This window comes from Argiope bruennichi, chromosome 7, assembly GCF_947563725.1.
Source record: "Argiope bruennichi chromosome 7, qqArgBrue1.1, whole genome shotgun sequence".
In the NCBI taxonomy this organism is placed as follows: domain Eukaryota; kingdom Metazoa; phylum Arthropoda; class Arachnida; order Araneae; family Araneidae; genus Argiope; species Argiope bruennichi.
Genome location: NC_079157.1, coordinates 72965137 through 72986947, shown reverse-complemented (window position 1 = coordinate 72986947; position 21811 = coordinate 72965137). Strand labels below are relative to the sequence as shown.

The 21811-nt window shown below is 26.6% G+C and overlaps 1 protein-coding gene across 1 annotated transcript in view; it reads right to left on the bottom strand.

Annotated features, from left to right (window-relative positions):
- Window positions 1-2994: 2994 nt before the first annotated feature.
- Window positions 2995-21811, bottom strand: part of LOC129976198 (probable RNA-binding protein 46) — a 35126-nt gene continuing 16309 nt past the window's right edge. Inside the window, exons 2-8 of the mRNA XM_056089647.1 lie at window positions 14494-14668; window positions 12387-12513; window positions 9090-9165; window positions 8256-8351; window positions 6019-6145; window positions 3516-3722; window positions 2995-3291 (exon numbers count right to left, since the gene is read on the bottom strand). Of these exons, the coding sequence (XP_055945622.1) occupies window positions 3203-3291; window positions 3516-3722; window positions 6019-6145; window positions 8256-8351; window positions 9090-9165; window positions 12387-12513; window positions 14494-14668 (897 nt within the window). The 3' untranslated portion in view covers window positions 2995-3202. The remainder of the gene's footprint in view (window positions 3292-3515; window positions 3723-6018; window positions 6146-8255; window positions 8352-9089; window positions 9166-12386; window positions 12514-14493; window positions 14669-21811) is intronic.

Sequence of the window (21811 nt, the reverse complement as noted above, 5' to 3'; positions counted from 1 at the left end):
CTTTTGTTTGTGGCATTCCCGTTATTTTAATGAATGCATATAAAGTTTAGCTAAAAATGTACAGAATTAGTTTATATTTTGAAAGAAATCATAGTAACTTTTTCTTGCATTTTTAAAGGAAACGTCCGGTTTCATGTTAATTTCATTTTTTGTTAAAACATGCTAAAAATTACACCTTTCTAAATATAATTTTGAGTAAGAGAGCATAATCTTTTAATTTTACTTTTTATTAATATGAGAGCAACATACTGATAAAGGCTAATATTACTAATGCACACATAACATGCATGTGAAAGTCAAATTGTATTTTTATTTTGAGTGAAAAAGATTCTAGGTAATATGTTTAAATTATATTTTAAAAATTCACTGAAAATAAAAACTTAATTTACATGTTAAAAAATGCATATCAATGAAAAATAATTTTTGAATTTTCAGATGATGTAAGAGTCATTTTTAATGTACTATTTTCGAATGCTATTGCATGAAAATGGCAAAATTTTGCAGTATTGTAACTTCATTTTTTACTCATCTTGTAAACTACAGAGATATTAAATAGAATCTTTTTTCCTTAGCTTTCAACAATGGAAGAAAATCGTGTAATCAGATAGTTGAAGAAATAATGGAAATGGTTTGAACTTCAGGATAAAAACCTGTTGAAAACCACACACACACACACAAAAAAACCCTAACAAAATTTAGTAAAAATTTGCATGACTATTAAACTGGTATCATTAAAATGATAATTTTTTTTTAAGTTTTGGAATGGTGTTCATTAATATGAGATAGTATTTCCATATATTACTACGGAAACATGCCTAAATTTCATTTATTTTTTAATTATTTAAAATCTTTTTAAGAAATAGCTCCAGAAGGCACATTTCCACTTGCCAAATTTGGTAGTTAGAAGTCAAGTGGTCTGGTCTGTAGAACGCTAAAATGCATACATTCATCTTTATTATTGATATAGATAGAAGAAGGGGGAGAAAAAATACACAACAAAAACTTTTTTTTAAATAATATTTTTTTTAATATTTTCTTCACTAGATTTGGGACAGAAAAATATAGTAAATTAAAATATCGTTAATATACAATAGCATAGTATACGTGGCAAGATGCAAAAATATCAAGGGTTCACATTCTTATGATGCCTGACCTCTATCGAGTTAAAATTAGATGGAACAAAGACTATCTTGCCATCCTACTTGCAAGATAGAAAACAAATTAATGGAATAAATAAGATGCCATGCCATCTGGTACAAAATAAAATTATAGCCCTTTTCTGACATACATATCTTCAATGTTTAACCAAAACATGATAGATTACATTACAATCAGTTGATCATCCTTCAGGCCATATGTTTAATTTTGAAGTAATAAATAGTTTTTACTCGAAATAAATAATTTTAAAACATTGCTGATTTTTAATAATAAAAACAAATAAATTCGAAATAAATTCCTTTTTTCTTAAGTTTTCTAACATATGATTAACATCTCCAATATGTGAAGAATTTATAATTAGAGACAGCAAGCAGTTTCATAATCCAAAGCCCCTAACAATTTACAGAGGACCTTATAATGATGTTATAGATTCCAACTATATGCTTATAAATTTGAAACAACAGAATGTTTGATTCATCTTTCTGATAAATATTATAAAAATCAAGACTTGGATAAAGAATAACTTTTATTGATTAATACTTTGGAAACAACATTAAAGGAACTTAACACATTGTATATAACATTTACATATAGGAACATTTCTTCAAGATGATATTTAACAATTTATTCACATTTTTATTTATTTATTAAAGAATATTATTTGGATTAAGTAAGTAAAAAAATGCATGGCAACTATGCATAAAATCAACTGTAGAAGAAATTATGAATGTTCCTCCAACATTTATAATTTCAGAATGTAATTTTATTTTTTTATGCCGTTTTTATGCATTGATTATTACTTTCATATCAAAATAAATGAAATCATTTCATATTGATTTCGAATGTATCTTTTCAATAATTGAAAATAATCATCTACTATTCTGATTAATAACTCATATCATGTAAGCACTTAACTATCCTTTCCTCAAAACACAGGCAGCAAAACATCTAAGACTTTATGAATAAGAACTGATTTTAATACAATCATATCTCTTCCAATAATTATCAAATAATAAATCAGATGAATCTTATCAAAGAGAAAAGAAAAAGAAGAAAAAAAAAAATGGATAAGAACTTATTTATATTATAGTAGAATGAATAAATATATTTCATATCTAATTCAAAAGGAACAAATAAATCACAATTTATTTGAGGGACAGAAAAAAAAGAAGATACTTTTACTTCTCATTAAAGTAATTCTGAAGACAACTTGTGAAATGTTTCAGAACAAAGGGTTTGATAATATTTAATCAATGAATCAAATCCAGATTAAAGAATGGGTGGGGTGAAATAGAATTCAAAAACCTGATTACATGACTGATAGAAAGGAATTACGGAAACTTTATACAGCAATCTTTTATAGAAAATCTGCTCATGTGTTTTACTTATTGAATAATAGTTAGCAAACAAACATGTTTCTTTTAAATGTACATCTACAATAACTTCAAACGTCACTGTTTTCTATTTGCATAGTTTGAATTTTTTTGGGTATTGAAACACGTAATTCATTAACAAATTTTTAAAAGTATTTTTTGACAATACATTTAATGTGTTTTAATGCCAATAAAATCAACAAATGATTTTCAATCAATTTAATATAATAAATCGTGCTGGGAAACAATTCTACAACAATCACCCAGCCTCCACATTATTAAAATGATTGATTAATAAAGATATGATTTAAGAATAATCATATTATATCATTCAGTTATAAAATATAATATATAAAAAATTAAATTGATGTACACTTATCAAAATAAAAAAAAATAATATATAAAAGAGTGGAAAAAATATACACAAAACTGTAGCTAAACAGATAGAACATTGATAAAAGAGACATAAAATGGCACTATTTTTTAGAAAAGATAATTTGATAAAACTAACTAAACAAAACAGTGATTATATAAAATATACACTGATTTCTAAAACATAACAATTACAACAAAAAATAATTCAAAAGTTCATGTAATTTTATTGAATGCTGATGCATTAATCAAGTTTGAAAATAATTCTTGACCTGTTTCACTTAACAAAGACTTTATCTTTACTTCTGCTTGCTAGAACAAGCCTGCAATTCATGATTAGCCAAAAGTGCTGCAGTTGCCAGAAGATCATAAATGCTTACAGAATCAGCTGAAAATATAAAAAGACCATAATCAAACATTTTTAAAGTAAGAATCATCAATTATAGTATTAAAATGCTCTATAACTGGAATTTCTTAAGACATTCAATTAAAAAATATTTGATATTTATTAATAACTGATTTTAGAAATATATTTTAATTTAAAATTTTGAAATTGTAAAAAACGATTGAGATTATCAGAAATTAAGGTAAGAAGAAAAAAAATCCATTTACACTTTTTACTGCTAATAATTTCATCATCTTTTGTAAAATTCCACCGATCAGAATATGTGCTTGAAGCTTTCACAAGTTCTTGACAATATACAGATTCCTGTTCAACATTCAAACCAATTGGGGAACAAGAATACGGGATCGAGGCAATGCTTGAACAGGACGTATGCTTTATAGCTGGAATGATTGAATCTTCAGAAATATGGTAATCTGTGAAAAAGAATAATTATCAATTAAAATTTGCTCTTCAGAATTATTTTACCTATAAATGATTAAAAGGTAAGATCATAGTGCAGTAAAATAATATTTTTAAAAAATGCAATATAAATAGATATGCTAAAATATGTTAATTTTTCCATTAGACTTCACTAAATCAACAATGATTGAAAGCAAGTTTTTTTTAACTTTGTGGATACATTATTTAATATTATTGTTACCATAAAATCTATAATAAAAAAAGAAGAAAAACAGGAAATCAGCATAAATTACCAAAAGAAATAAAGTAAAAAAAAAAAAAAAACAATAAAATAAAATAAAGCAAAAATAAAATTTAAAAAATGGACCATCTAAAAGATTTCTTCACTGAAACTAAGAAACAAGTTAAAAAGTACTTATTAAGTATTGTTTCAACTTTAAATTATTTATACATTTAATTTTTGCTGCAATTCTTTTAAGAAAATACTACAGATATTTTACAGAGCAACTAATAACATATCAAATTAGTTTTCGACTCATATACCTGCTGGAATTACTTTCTATATTTTTGTCTTATCCCACTCTCATTGTATATAAAAAAATGGAAGCTTTCTTTTTTGCACACACTTTCAAGATTGTTTTTCTTAGATATGTCCAACTTGGTAGGCAGATTTGAATATTTCAGAAATTATTTTTTAATTTTGTATTATTCTGTGGCAAAGTTTTTTTTAGGCATAAAGATCTACATTTTAAATTATTGGTTATTACATAGAACGACAGAAGGGGGGGGGGTGAAGAAACACTTTTTAGAATATCACCAGGATATTTATCTTGATGAACTTATATGCAGGGAGATAGGAAAATCAGAGGTCTTTACAACTGCTAAGTTTTTGAGAATTCACATTTCTATAATTTCAAAAGTCTAATGTGAACTGTGGTATCATGTAGCTAAAACAAATGACTGTTCAGCTAAATATCATTAAATCCCAATCTTAAAAATGATATATAAGCTCTGAGTGCTATCATACATTCTCATTTTTCTGATTTCAATATTACGGTGACAAAAGCTTCATTCCCTGGACATGAATTTAATGTAAGCATTTAAAAAATAGTGCTTTTATGAAGAAACAAATAAAACTATAAAAGCAATTTCTTTACAGCTTAATTTAAAAAAAAAAAAAAAACTTTTAAAAACAAAAATAACAATATTGCCAAATTATTAAATCATAAAAAATATAAATACCATGAATCATAAAATATTAGTATTATAACTAATATAATTGTCAGAGGTTCAACTTTCTGCATCAAGTTCATTATGTCATTGCGATATTTATAAACTCGAAGCATATGTTTCAATAATTATTGTATGTAAACATGAATGCTGCACAATCAAGAGGCATAATAAAGAATAAATATATACATTTTCAACAATTTATAAAACTAAAAAATGAATAAAAATTGGCCTATAATAAATAATTAACATATGGATTGAATTAAAAATATATTTAAATGAGAAGTTAAATTGTCCTACTCATTAAAAAGGGGAAAAGGAAACCTCATAATGTGCACTGCCTTGGAATAAAAAATATTCCAAGGCAGTGCACATTATTCAGTATGACTATTTATAATAGTCATGTACTATTATAAATAAGACAACTTGTTAAAAGAAATATGAAATAAATTCAATAATTCAAGGATTTCTTTGTAACAATAAACATAGCCAATATTAAAAACCAGGAAATTTTAAGAGAGTAAATGAGGGGGGGGGGACAAAAGTGCACATAATAATGAAAGCACAAAAGAACTTTGCATTAAATTCTTTTCACAGAAAAGTTTAACAACCAATATTAATTCTTTCCAAATTGAAAATTTTAAAACAACTCTGAAAAATTGATTTAATAATATGTGTTCTCTAAAGCAAGTTTATAATGTAACCTTTTCCAATTCAAATTAATAATTTTATGGAAACATTTAATATTTTTTTTCTTTCAATTTCAGAAAAATAATGCTACTATTAATGTTCAGCAAACTAATATTAAAAATGGAAGTGTTACAATTCTGGAAATACTAACATTTTCATTAATATAATTAGGGTTTTAAAAAGCCAATAACAAATAATAAATCCATGTTTCATGTTATTTTTTGCTGTATTCCATGAAACATTCAAAATTAAAATTAAAATGTTTGTTAGCAATATTCATAAGTTACTTCAATTTTTAACAACAGTTCATTACATCTTTAACATTACAAAATGGGATTAATTTTAAACTTTACAAAATGGGATTAATTTTACAAAAACATAAAAACTAACCATTATCAGAGAATCCAATATTTTTTAGTGCTTTCAGTGCAGCAAAACATTTAGCTTCAAATGGAGATGGGAAACCACCATCAGATAGAAAACCATTTTTCCATAATGGTAAATAAGGAATAAAAACCTAAAAAAATTTTTCCATTTTTTTTAACTATAAAAAAAAGTTAAAAGTAAATCATACTACTCTTAAACAAGTTTTAATGAAAAAAAGAAAGAAAATTGGGAATTTTATTACTTTTCTATTAAAAATTATGTATTATTACAAATCAAAATTTTGTAATATTCTTAACTTCCAATTTAAATATTTAAAATGTATGCATTTTTTACAATTATCATACACTCAATGTAAATAATAGGAAAATTAAAAACCTACTTTTTTTACTATAAAAATAGAAATTTGTAAGCAAACAAAATAATATTTCATAATTATAATTTCAGACAAATTGATTTAGACTTCCAAGGACCTTCTAATACCTCAAGAAGGCAGGAAATCTGTATATCTTCTTAAGATACAATAATGCATTCATTTTCAATCTTTGAGCTGAATAACCTTGCAGCTAAATCTATTCATTCTTAATCTATGTACCTACAAATTCATTTACTTTTGCCACTGTATATACCTTCTTCCTTTAAAGTGTAGATTGCATATAATCAATTCACCGCAGTTTTACTGAAATTCTTCAAACCACCCTCAAAAATTTCAACAAAAGTTCAATATTAATGAAATTTTTTAACATAGTGTAATAAGTTATGTTAATATCCATTTTAATAGCATTAAAATTATTTATCAGATAGATTAATTTAACTTTGAACAAGGTTTATTAAAATAGACAATCTTAAGTCAGGAAGATCTGTCAGCGACCAATATAAATATTTTTAACACAAATATTCATCAAAATATGTCTCTAATTATAGCTCTTAATAGAGTAACTATGATTTCGTGGTTTATCATGCAAATAATTTTTTTTAAACCTAAATTCTGTTTTAAAAATAGATTTATAACTGCATCATATAACAGAAATTTTTGCAAGTGCACACAGTAAATGTCTCTGTCGAATACACAAGGCCTTAGAAGCAAATATGATCAGGGAATTTCAGTAAATAATACAGTGAATTAAAAAAAAATTTAAATTTTCAATACAAAAAAGAAATATAAAAAAATATTTATTTTATTCAAAATAAAAGAACTTTACTAATATCTATATATTAAATAATAAGGAAAATCAATGGAACCAATCACCCAGCCATACTACTAATATGAATCTGACAAATATAATTTCACTTGAAACCCCATAACTTTTAAACATACCATCAGTGTTGCCTATGTTCCATCCTCATTTTCGAGAAAAATTGAACTAACACTTTCATGTAGTGTCTTTGGAGAAAACATGTTTCAAAGTTTTCCAGTTCCAATCATTTGACTACAAACATTTTAATTTCATATAAGAGTTTATGACCTCAAAATATATTTTCTGTGGTTGCTTGCCCTATTCCATTCTCTATTTTCAAGAGACGTAAAAAAACACAATCTCACTGAACATTGTCTATGAGGAAAATCCTTGACAACTCTTACCAATCCAACCACTAGATTGTTTTTGAAAATTTTTATACCATTAAAAAAAATAATGACTTCTAAGACATCATCAGCATCTGTCCGTTTTCTACCATTTTCCATTTTGGAGGGACATTAAAAAGTTCTGTTTCAATATGCACATTGTTTAGAGGAAAACATGCAACAGAGTTTCATATCCCAACCACTTGATAGGAAATTTTCATTTCATGTGAAAGCTTGTGACACCCTCAATACATCATCAATATTCATCTCAACTATCATCTCCATTTTGACAGATATTGCAAAATAAAACTTGTATACTGGCCTTTTTGCACAATAACTGGCTCATTCACGTCAATTTTCTTTACCAACTTGACGATTTCACTATTTTCAAGTAGAGCTATCATTCAAAATGCTATATCATCATTGGGCAATTTTTGCAAAGATACTGTAGCTGCTCCTTTATAATAAGATATAATTCATCAAAATTAATTAAGATGGCTAAATTAATTCTTTATAAGATCAACTGCCTTCAAAAACTATGTTAATGGTAATAATTCAATCATTAAGTTGTTTTAAAAAAATTAATCTCTAATAACTATTTATTTTCAAGGTACACAATTAAAGTAATAATTTCATCTATAGAAATGTGGTTTATAAGAAGCATATGATTGCTTAATACCTTTGATGTAAATGTCAATATTTCACTGCTTGCTGATTGGTATATTAGGTAATAAGGTTCCCCATATCCACTTTGTATACAAACATATTCCAACACCTGGAAAAATTAAAATCGTGATTTTACTAAACAGAAGTTAACTGGGAAAATTGTGAGTACAGCAAGCTATAGACATTTTGCAAAATAATTACTGTTGATAAAAATTACAAAATTTACATTATGACGAAACATTTCCCTAATATAAAAAGTACATAAATTAGTAAAAGGTAGTAACTGTTAAATTTTTAATACTATATCCAAAATATATTTTAATACAGTTAAGACCATTTGTCTGAAGTATAATCAAGTTCTTTAAATAAGTTCAAGAAAACTTCAATACTTTTTGAAATAATATATCTACATTTGAATATTTACAATAATTAGAATATCCACTGCAAAAGATTATTATAAATTAGAGTTTGTTCTATAAACCCTCCCAAATACTAACAAATTCACATTTCATACCAGAAACCTTCATTCTAATTTGTTTATCATTAAACATTTATTTTCAAAGTTATTTAAATCTTAAAATAGTTAGATCAATATGGTTTAATTTAGGTTCTTATAATAATAATTCTCCATTAGGTTATTAATAATTTGAATGTAATTGCATTACTTAGTATAATAAAATCATCAGTTATTTAAAAAGTCACATTACACATTATTTCATCAATATCTTTTTTTTTTTCATATAGTTCTTTTTAAATAGAAAAAAAAAGTACACAGATTTCATTTCTACAATGCAATAAAAGAAACAATGTTCCCAAAATAATAAAATAAGTTATCATTTGAAAATACCTGAACAGGTGTATTTTGAACTGCATTTATTGTAGAAATAAATGACTGGGGCATAACATGCTTTGGACATTCTTGGCTAAAGGATAAAGAAAAAGAACATTACACTTAAAAATACAAAGAGCTTCAACAAGGTTTATAGATAGATTTTTAAAAAAAATATACAATATAGATGAAAATATTTTCCTTGGTTATGCACACACTAACGCATTTTTTGGATTATAAAAGAAAAACGATCACTACAATTAGTTGTTATCATAATAAAAATATAATTAAAAAATAAAATGACCAAAATTCAAGGACCAAATTTTCATCAACTTCAGCCAACTTATAAAAATTATGTTAAAATTAAAAAATAATAAATATAAATTCTGAATATACTTTTAAAAAATTTATCTAAAAAAATTTATCAAAAAAAAAAAAGATTTTTAAAATTATTTGACTGTAACATATATAAAAAGACATAGAAAAAATAATTAAGCAACTAAAAAAAGTAATTGTGTATCATAAATCACCAATCCTTATGAATGATTTCATATTATATATATATATATATATATATATATATATATATATATATGCTAAGAAACTTAATCCTCATATTTAAAATCATACTTAAAACTTATAATTTAGAGAACATAATAAAAAAGTGGCTTAAGTTTAATATATTTAAAATAAATACAAATAACTTTTTTCATCCATTTTCTCAAGATTTTGGACCACAAGATCAAAACTTTTGTGGAATTATGACTACTAGGAGCAATAAAACATTAGTATTAAAAGATTTAGAATTAGGAAATGAAAATTGGCTGAACAAAAGAATGGCAGTTTTAAGACACAAACAGACAATACATCATTTCCTGTATATATTTTTATTAGTAATTTGTGATTATATATATATTGTAATTTAATTTAATTATTTCTGAAAACACATTGTTCTTAACAAGTTTCATTAAATAGAGATCACAAACTCTGAAATGAGTATTCATAGCTTTCAATCATACATTTTTTAGCCTAGAGAAATAGCCAGTAGATATCTAATTTTACAAAAAAGATTAATACATTCTTACTCATAAGCAGTTTCAAAACTAGAATTTGGTAACACACACACACAACAATATCATCATGAAATAACTAAAGTTTTGGCTCAATCTCCAAAATATCCAATATACTTAAAATGCTTACATGAGCCTATCAATTATTTAATATAAACAAATTTTGGATAAAGTAATAATTCAGCTACTTTTTAAAGGAGTAGTTCAAAAGGTTGAACAAGTTTCCAATAAAAAAAGTATCCATAAAACATTATTCACAAAAATCAATATTAGAATTACTAATATTCATTAGGCATTATTCTAATAAATTCAGAAGCATCTTTTTTTCAAGTCCCACATCACTGCTCTTAAAATTACTTGTAACAAGTTAGTGATCATGATTTGATCTTCAAAAGATTTGGAGTACCAATCTGATTAAATGGCATAATATTTTATTTATTTTATATTTTTAAAGAAAATTAGACTTCAAAAAGAAGTCTAATTTTATAAGAGTGTAAAGATTTCAAAAGAGTGCAGAACAATTCAACAATTTAAACAAGACACAAAATACAAAGGAACCCCCAAAATTAAACAGATTCCATTAAATTTTTACTTTACTGATTTGCAAAATTCCTCGCTCACACAGACATGTCGGACCATTTTTAAAGCTTAACTTACTACGAGAAATCAGCACATAAGTCACCAGAACATAGCTGTTGTTTAATCCTTCAACCAATTGGAACAAAACGAACAATGGGCCAGCCTCTAAAAACAGGCCAGCCTCTGGCAGCATTTTTTAGAAGGGGCAAAATTTCACAGTAAATAATAATATACTTCAATCTGAACTAAAAATTAACTCTGAACTAGAATAATTGTAGAAATTCGCAAAAGGTTTCAGCAGCAACAGAATTTGGCAGAAAAATTTGCCTGTCTGATGCTTATTATACTACTAGACTAAAAGAATACTGAATATAATATAGGCATGCATTTGCCAAAATTGACAAAGAGAATTACCAGCTCAATTGAGTTTGACTACAGGTTTTCATAGCAGCCATATGCAAAAGAAAAGGAATTAATGTGGATCTACATGAATTGTAACAATTTATTGTGAAATCTGAGGTGGAAGATACTCTTCCCAAGATTATAATGATGCTCAGAATATTCCTCCAATAGTCAAAAACAATGTCAGCTTTGAGAGAATCTTTTCAAAATTGTTAAAAAATTATCTAAGGTCAAGGTCAAGGCAAAGTGTGTTAAGATTAAAAAAATTTATAGCCGGTGTGCAGATGCATGTGATGATATAAACACTGGCGATACAATAAAAGACCTTGCTCTTATAAAAAGCAGACAAATAAAGTTTTTAGTAGAAGGCAGAAGTTTTATTTCTAATTCTACTTAATTTCCAATAAATATATATATATATACACAAAAGTATGACACTACCTTTAATTGGAAGCTAATTTGTGTTTTATATTCAATTCACTGTTATCCAGTATGTGCTCTTAATTTTATGTAATTAGTCTTGTGTTGCATATCATAAAAGTTATGCATATATCAACAAGCAGCATACATGTAAGAATTTTCAAAATAAATGTTTATTATACAATGCGAGTTTGATTTAATCTCGCATCCTGCCTCGTTTAATCTGCCAAATAAGCATAGAGACCATGTGGATAATAATATACTATAGCAAACTTGTCCCTACCTTTTCTCGTTGGCAAGTTATGGTGGATAAATTGAATATGTCACCAATCGGAAAAAAATCCTACTTAAAAAACGTTTCTAACTAGCCTACACTAAAAATAAGCATGTATTTTGTAAGAGCAGGGGAAAGGCCATAAAATGATACTATTATTATCAAGATATTTGGATTTAAAGCCTAAATATAAGCACCAAAACCTTGGTGAAATGCAAAATTGAATTTCATTCAAGCATCTCATTCTAGAAATGTCCAGGTGTTGAATAGTCACCGGTCAATGGATTAATCTAAAAACTATAATTAATTAAATTTAAGAAGTACTTAATATTTAATAATATATCATTTGATTACTTATAATAATAAACATAAAACTAACTACAAATGAATGCCCTATTTTATCTCCAACAGCAAAAAGAAAATGTCAAAATTAAAACAAGTGCCCCCAAGAATTAAAGCACTGTTCAAAATGTCCCAATGAATTAAAATATATAATGATTTATATATAAGTAGAAAAGAAAAATAATAGTCTAAAAGAACTTTACAAATAATATAATGAAAATTCAATACCTAGTGTTCCATTCTTCAATCTCTTTCTTAATTCTGGATTTCTTTTGAACAATAACAGAGCCTTCAGCATGTTTTGTCTTAGGTTTCGCCCAGGTTACTTCAATGACATGTCCAATTAAATTAGTTCCTAGAAAATAGTCATTTATAAAAAAAATTGTAACAAACTATAACTACTGCTCTAAATAATTTAAAACAAGATATTTCAGAAAAATTCTTTTACATTTGATTGAAAACATCAAGATAAAGATAACTGTTTATTGATAATGGATTTATTTCCATTAAAAAAATCCTTTATTAAACCCGAACAGCCGTATTTTCAAACAGTAGTTATGTTCAAAATTTGATAGAAATCTATAAATTTAGTATAAAGACTATATACCAAATTTCATACATCTAACTCAAAGCTTTTTTTAATTAACTATGTCACATAGAACCAAACAGATAAACAGACAGACAAGTCAATTTTTAAAAATGTTTTTTGAACACAAGGTCAAAAATGTGAAGATTTGTCAAAATTTCAAGTTTAAATTTTCTGAAGAGTACAATATGTAAAATAAATACAATATTTACTTATAAAACAAAAAAGTATTAAAAAAACTTCTTTAAAGATAAGAAATAATAGAACTTTAAGAAATAGGAAATATAAAAAAAAAATTAAGATTTCAAATTCAATTACGTTACCACAAAAATACATTTGTAAAAAAAATATGCTTCGAAATCTAGTAATGGATGAAATATGCTAGCTGAAACTTGCTAAACAGCCTAGGAATACATATTTACTAATTAGAAAAAAAAATGACTGATTTACTGTGACTGTGAAAATGCAACTGTCCTAAAAACACGATGCTAAACACTAATAAATGAAGCTGTACAAATAGTATTTGATAACTTAAGTTTTTATTAAACAGCAAGCAAAACTTAGAGATGAATACTTTTTAAATATTTGTTTTCACTCACAGCACAGCTCATTGAATCTAAATTCTGTATAAATTGCAAAACAAAAATATATTCTCTTACCAAAAACTAAGCATGTTTATTGAACAAAAATTTAACATTCAATTAAAAAAAATTTAACATTCAATTAAAAACAATTTTTTTACATTAAATAAATAACATTTAATGCTTATACATTTTTAATGTATTTAAAAACTTGTATTTAAGTAAATGTACCAACAAAACCTTCTGAAATATAGATGAATTTCCTATCTCCTCCCCACCTGATGCAGAAGAATCACTCAAAATAGGAAATCTACCTTTGTACTTTAAAAATAAATTCCTAACAGTTGATTTTAACTTGATAGATGATAAATAATGAGAATAAAGAAAAATAAAATCTCTATATACGTACATGCTATGCTGAAAAATTTCTTCAGATGAATATTAAAGCAAAATTATAAAAAATAAATTAAGCATAAAAACATTACACTGACAAGAATTGAAAAAAAAAAAAAGCAGAAAGAAAATTGTTCCTTTTATTATTCGAAGTAAGACAGTTAAGACAAGTCTTAGCTTTTAGCAATTTGAAAAATGCCATTTCCCCCTCAATTAAGCAACATAGTATCTTCTTTGTTGACGATGGTCCCCATGGACAGAAAATGGCTTTCATATTCAATTTAAAACAGCTTAAACTAATTAACAAGTAGGTTATATATATATAAACAACATCATAAATTCTTAATAGCTGAAAAAAATTATGAAAATAAGCAAGAAAAAAAAATGAGGTTTTGAAATAAAAGTACTTTCAGAATATTGCAGTTCCAACAAATACTCTTTTCTGGATTTATAGTACAGAATATTGCATCTTTTGCCAAGTTAGTGATCCATTTTACTAAAGATTTGAATTTTCTTACCTTATTTTTAAAACAATTAGAATACAATTCTAGAAAATTCATTTTATGTTGAAATATAAACCAATTAATTATAGAAATTTTTTTTGTGCTAATTTTCATTATTATAAGAAATTTTAGTTTTCAAAACAGAAATATTTATTTTGTGCAAGAAACAAGCAATTCTAACTGCCATCTGTTTCAAATAAAATAAAATATAGTAACATGTTAATTATTAATAATTTTTAAAATTTAATTAATGAAACAAGATTGAAAGTTACCATTCAATTGATTCAAAGCTTTTTCTGCATCTTCTCTCACAAAATAATGGACAAATGCAAAATCTTTCACCTTCCTAACTTTACGAACAGGTCCAAGGCCATTTGCAGAAAAAATAGACTTTAAACAGCTTTCACCTATTTCTAGTGGAATATTGCGCGCATACAATGTACAGGTCTAAAAAGGAAATAAAAGAAAATTCTTAAAATAAAAATCAAACTGTTAAACACAATATGAAACAAATAAATGATATAAAAATAAAATTAGTCATGCAAGTTGTATAAAACCTATCTTTACCTCATTTCAAAATCATTCCATATAAGCATATGCATATATACAAGACTTATTTCATTTCCTAAAAATCAATTTTTATTATACTCTTTGACTGAAGATATTATTTTTCATTATATTCTTGCTACAGCTTTGAAATTTTACTTATATGAGAAAAGAAATATTATAATTTAACATGAATAAATGTAGAACTACCTGGTAGTGAATTTGAAGCAAGGAAAAAGAAATTATTCAAAGATTCTATAATATTTTTATAACAGTACTATAAATTAAAACTTTTAAGTAGAAAATTTTTTAAAATTCTGCTTTTTATCATAGGAGTAACAATGTTTTAAAATTTTTCATTAAATTTATTTTTAATTAACCACAGAAATGAGTCATGTTGCAAAATGCTAAAAATATATAAGTTTTGATAGGGGAGCTTACAAGTATTTTACATGACTGACACCACAATTACATAAAATTACCTTTAAAATTAGTTAGATATTTGTCTCACTTTAGTTGTGGCAATTGCAAAGTTTTAAATTCATCAGATAGTATAGGAAAAGGATAGCACAATAACAATTTTTTGGGGGAGGGGGGAAGAGAACACCTCAGGACAGGGAAACAAGATGACAACAAGAAAAATGTACTATATAAAAAATCATATTTCTATGAAGAAGCCATTTACTTATAATTTAAATACAGCTCTACAACATTTTCTTAAAAACTGTGCAGCATTCTATATATTTCATAAAAAAGAAACATAAGATATAATAAATTTCCTGATTAATACTTACTCTGCACAACCAAAGTGTGCATTAAAATTCTATAGATTAACAAAAGACACATCCTAGTCATAGTTGCTAAGAAAGAGAGATAAAATCTCATAGATTCATTCATTTTGCAACACTATAGGGGAAAAAAATATATCCCAACTAGACGCTGACTTGATCTTTTTATTATTTTCAAATTATGCCTTTAAGATAGTATACAATTCTAAATTAAAAATTCATTATAATGAAAATGCTAGATAATAACAATTTAAACTGATTTCTGTTTTTACGTTTCTGAGAATGTACGTCATAGTTTATTTATATGATAAATATTTTTCTTTGAATAAAATTTTAATTTAAAATATTTTTTTTAGATCTTTTATCGTTTTTATTATTTGCAAAAACCGCTTTCAGAATTCTTAAAAAATACTTTTCAGTTCAGTTCTCAGTATATGTTTTAACACGAGACCTTGCCACAGTCGTCGAGTTTTTTAAATTCAACGTTACTAAAAATCAGCCAGAATAAAAGAATTTAAATAATTCCTTATTTCTTTACAACGCAAAATCTGACACGATTTCAAACTTCTAGTTTGGTTTTACTAGAATTATCTGTGATGAGATATTATTGATCAGTAGCAGGGCAGAAACGACTCAACTTTTTCATTACTTTCTAGTTTCATTTCATAATTTTCATTAACTTCTATCTTTATTCCATTCTATCCGTCGTGATGCATTATTAAAAACAGCATGCGTTGATAATTTTTCTGTAATTAATTTATTTTATATTTTTTATTCCAAATAAATTTATTTTTTATAAATTGTCATGTATTATTAAATAATACATAAAACATTAATCTGATCAATCATTTAACATTAATCTGACATCATTATTAACATCAAACATTAATCAAACGATCCATTGACTAGTATCTGTTGGTCAGCAGAATTAAGGAAAATAGTATCAAAAACAAACATTAATCATTAATTGAATAAAATAATAAAAATACATCTTCCGATAGGGGTGTGGGGGCTAACTTTTGGATTCGTTTCTTACATCATGGCGCTCGCAAAATTTAAAAGTTTATTAGTAAAACTTTTCTCAATTATTAGAAATGAATTTGCTTAAATATATGATTTAAAAGAAATTTTAGAAAATCTGTGCGTAGAATAATAAAATCAAGTACAAAATTGAAACCAATAACCTATTAATAAATGGATAAAAGTTGAGAAAGGATTTTAATACTCAAATCTAAAAACGGTATTTAAAGCATAAGCCTACAGCTTAAAAGTTCCAAACTCCTGGCAGACATTCGCTAATTTTTTTTTAAATTAAAAATATCAAAACAATTTCCGTTATTTTATTTTCGTTTTATTTCTCTCTCATGATTCTTGAAACCTTACTTCTCATTTGGCACTCTACCAAGTCAGTCAAGATATAAAATCCTCTGCATCCCCCCATGAAAGTTTGGACTATTCTGAAACTCATTTAATTTAAAATATATATATTGATTGTTCGTGTTTTAACTGAGAATAAAATTGAATTATACTTAAAAAAAATTTGAAAAGGATAACAAAATTTGAATCTTGAATGTATAATTATTACTCTTAATTTAATATATGAATGTATAATTGTTATTTTAGCTTTCAAAATTATTTATTACACAGAGGAAAGTCACTTAATGAGCATAATACTATTTACAATATATGCACACCTGCATATTTATATATTTCCTGGATCTTACTCGTAACACTTTATAAGAGAAACAATGTTCTCCAAAGGTATCAATGTAAAATAAGATAATGCTATGCATTTAAAAAAAAATATTTTTATAATGCCGCAATGAAAAGAGGCAGTCGACTATCCCTGGCCGAATGGTCATAGCACTGATCTGATAATCAAGAAATAGTGAGTGAGAATTCCGCTAGAGACAATCCGATTCACAGTTTCTGTAAATATCTAATTTCTTGATTTTATGTTTCCCTTTATTTCATGTTCCAAAAGATTCTGGCCATTTCTTTAGTTTACCAGACAAGTGTTCTGGACTTTTCTTACTGTCTCCAGAAAAGTATTCTGGAACTTTCTCTGCTAGTATAAAAGCAGAAAATTTGTCGTCACTGTGTTTGTTCTCAGTTCAGAGTTGAGTTAAGAAATTGGTTTAGCTCTACTTCTTGTGTGTGTCATTGAGTTCCAAACTAAAGTATCTACGTGACAATAATAACACAATTTATAATTTATAACGCATGGTTCTCTTTCGCAAGAAACTCCTCTACGGACATTTGCTCTTGACTAAACTTCAAAATCTGACGAAAATGGAACACAGCATTAGCGTTAAATGAATTTGTCATACGGAAGCTACTGCCTTATTAGAGTGAAACTTCTATTGTTAAATTCTCTTCGCAGGTGTGGAGATTTTTTTTTCTCTCTCTAAAATCATCAGAAACAATATTAACGAAAATATGTGCAAAAATTTATATAAAAAACAGTTTAAAACATTAAACCAATTTAATTTTAAATTAAATTTTTAAAATGGAGCTTGAACTGAATAACCAATGCGAATACTTATACTCCAAATAAGAAAGTAAGATTTTTCTGGATACCGCAAAGACACGCGCGCACCATTTTCTTTTATAAATTGAGTCGCAGAGAGGCAAATTACGTGATGATAAAAAGGATTAAACAACTCTTCAACAAATATTTATTACTCGTATACAAATAAATTAAGATTCCTTTTTCTATTTTACCACTGCAAGCGATATTACAGTTATATTTAATGTTTTTTATGTACCGTTATGGACCCGTTGTATTGGTCACTCAAAATTCACACCGTGAGAGGGGGAAACGCAATTCTATTAAAGAAAATGTGATCACACATAACAAATCACTCGCGACAGGCCCAGTTTTTATCCTGAAGTTGAATAAAATGCTCCACCCATCTACTTTCGGTGACCAACTTTGATGAATTACATCTTATCTCGGCAAATGAAAATACACTTTAAAATCATATTCGTATGTTAAACATAGACAACTCTGACTGATTAACTATGCAAGCAAAGTGAGGAAATTAATTGGCGAAATCAATCTAGTTGTTCAATAAGGGGGCTATGTTATTTACATATCTCAAAACTGGGAGTTGGTAGGGCATGTGACCATTGATGATACATCTAAATATGAAAAACGTCCAAAAGAAAGAAAAATGAGCGAAATCGGTATAGTGGCTATGTTTGGGGGTTTTGTATCGAAGTTTTTACTTAATAGAAAATGAAATGCGTTGTCGCTTTCTCCTAAAAACAGCGACCAGGTGAAGGAGGAGCAGACATAGATGCATATACAGGGGTTATGGGTTTCCAAATGTAATAAAAAGTGACGAAATCCGTGCAGTGAGTGTGACTGGAATTCTATCGATTTTTTTCTCTAAAGAGAATTTATACAATCAACTACAGTTTTTGAGATTTCTCTCGAAAATCGGGATTGGGGTAGACGAAAATTGATAATATATACAGAGCAGAATGGGGTTTTTTGGGGGGAGGGGTGTCGAATTATTTCAAATATATTAATGATTACTCTGGATTTAAATATTTCTAAATATTTCAAAATTAATTTCCATTGCATGCAGTTTCATGACTGATCCTGTACGGACGAAAACTGCGAAAATGGCACAGTATATATATATTTTTTTGTAGCTTACATCCAGACTACTTTTTAATCATTGCGCAACATGATCTGCGATTTGAAGATCATAAAAAAAATCTTTTTTTCTCAACTCTTAAGCGAGAGAAGTCATTACAAAAGTTTCAAGACTGCATTAAGTGGCAATGCGATGCTGTATGGATTTTTCATCAGTATAGTCACACACTTTGATTTTGCAGATTGGACATATCAAAGATTAGGACTAACAAAACAAAACAAAAAGTGAGCAATTAAATAAAAATTTTATTACAAGAAAGAAATATATACATTATTTATTCTTGTCTAAATAATCATTAAATCATCAATATTAATAAAAAAAAGAATATATATATAATTTAACAAATATATTTAAACGAAACTAAGAAACTAATATATTTAACTTTTTTCCCACTAAAATTCCAATAAAATTATCAGTTATCTATCTCATATTTAAGTCCTCGTATAATTTTTCTATGGAAAGCAAAAATAGGATGGATAATTTTCCTTCAGCCATTGTGAATTTTACAGATTACTATTAATTTAAGGTTTTAAAACGTTCTGACTGAACTGTTAGGAAATGGGCTCAGCAATATTTGCAGTCAATATCCCAAATAACTGAATATTAACTCATAATTCTCCCTTTTAAAAATCTGTTATTATAATAAATTGCCTTTTGCTTTTTAATATAAGCAACTACAATTTATTGTTATTTCTTATCTAAGTTCTTTATGGGCTTGTGAACACAGGAGATATAAATTGGGTTACATTTCATCATCTTAATATCATCTAATTAAAGGCCAAGATACGCTTGAAGTAGCAGCTGTTTGATCTAAAAAGTGAAATTCAAAGCTTTATAACAAATAATTTTGATAGTAAAGGAGTTTGTTTGAAATAAAATTGTTTTATTTGTTAAAATGATAGTGCAATTTGAATATTTTACTAATGACTAATAGGACTGGGAAAAACTACATAAAAATTTAGATTTTCTAATTTTTTAAAAAGCAGTTACTGAATGAACATCACATAGAATATAATTCTTTATTATATTTTAAATAGCTTTTTTTTTTTTTTTATCTGGGAGTAATGCTTGTTTTTAACGGTTAAGAAATTAATCACTGAATCACAAAGAGATATCCTACATGTAAAAAAAGCATTATGGTATACTTTTGGAACTCATTTAAACAAATGTCTTCAGTATTGGCTCTTGGAACTGCAGCATTTCCTGCAATCATTTCAAAATCTATTTCTTCTACTAACATAAAATTACTGTTCAGCAACGGATTGTAAAACCCTCCGAGCATTTGCGCATGCTTTAGGGTGGGTTTAATCCGTCAAAATAGGGGTGAAAGGAAAGATGAAAGGAGATGTTTACATTTACGGTTATTAGTATCTAATAGGGTAAGTCCAAGGTCAAAGGTAATACCGGAAATGCACTCATCGTTCGGCGTCTCACTCCTTAATGAGATGGAGTCTTCGAAATGTGGTCGTCTCAGAATCCGTTGTGGAACAGTAGCTTTCACTTCCATAAAAAAAATATATCACTTTAAGGTATTCAAGATAAATATCGCTTGTCCTTCCATGACATCTCAACTCACGTCGATAGAGTATTAAGTATAAAATCGAATCTCGATAACAGAATTATTCGAAAATAATTTAGTGCGCATGCTGGAATAGTGCATAAATAGGGTGAAAAATGGTGATGAAATTGCAAATCTGAACAGTATTCCCTAATCAAAGAATATTTAGAAATGCAAGCTTTAATATCCCATTACTATTGAACGATTTTTTTTCGTAAATTCTAATCACATTAGCTATAATTTACGCTTCGCACTTAAAGCGCATTACTTATTCTTTATTTCTTTTGTCATAAATCAATTATTTAGTGAAAGTTAGTCATCCTCCAGAGATTAAAATAAACATTTTGGGGGACATTTTTAAACTAACAGCTGAATGTTAATTAGGAAAAGATAAGCATTTCTCCATATTTTTACATTATAACATATAGTTTCTGAAGACATCTCTAGAAGTTGAATCAAAAATGGCTACAACCTATTCCAACTGTTACAAAGTTTCATTTTCTATGAATTCCATCGGTAATATCATGGCGTTAGTTTGATGAATGCATAAATATGTTGCAGATCAATAAAATTTATCATCCCCTTCTTCATTTAGTCTAATCAATTACTTTTGATGTGTTGCCTTTACAAAATCCAAAGCGCAATATGAGCAAAACTATGTATACTCTTCACTAAAATTAGAATGCAGCGATTCAAGATGATGGTAGGTTTATCTCTTTTAAGTTTCTGAAGCGACAGGACTCTGTTCATACGTTAAGAATTCCAAAACCCTATTTTTGTTTAGTAAATAAATGTGTTTAAAACATTGTGGAGTTAAAATTGTTAACTCTTCAAATTTAAAATTGATTGGAATATTTCTAATTCTGGCTTTATAGATAGCCTCAAAAAGCCACGGCTCAATGCAACTTAAAAACGAAAAGACTTAAAATCCTGCAAATGTTATCTAGATTCCAGAGTTGATGGCTATGCCCTGATAGTAACTTACTGCTTGTGATTATATCAGGTCTATATATTGTTCAGCTTATGATTA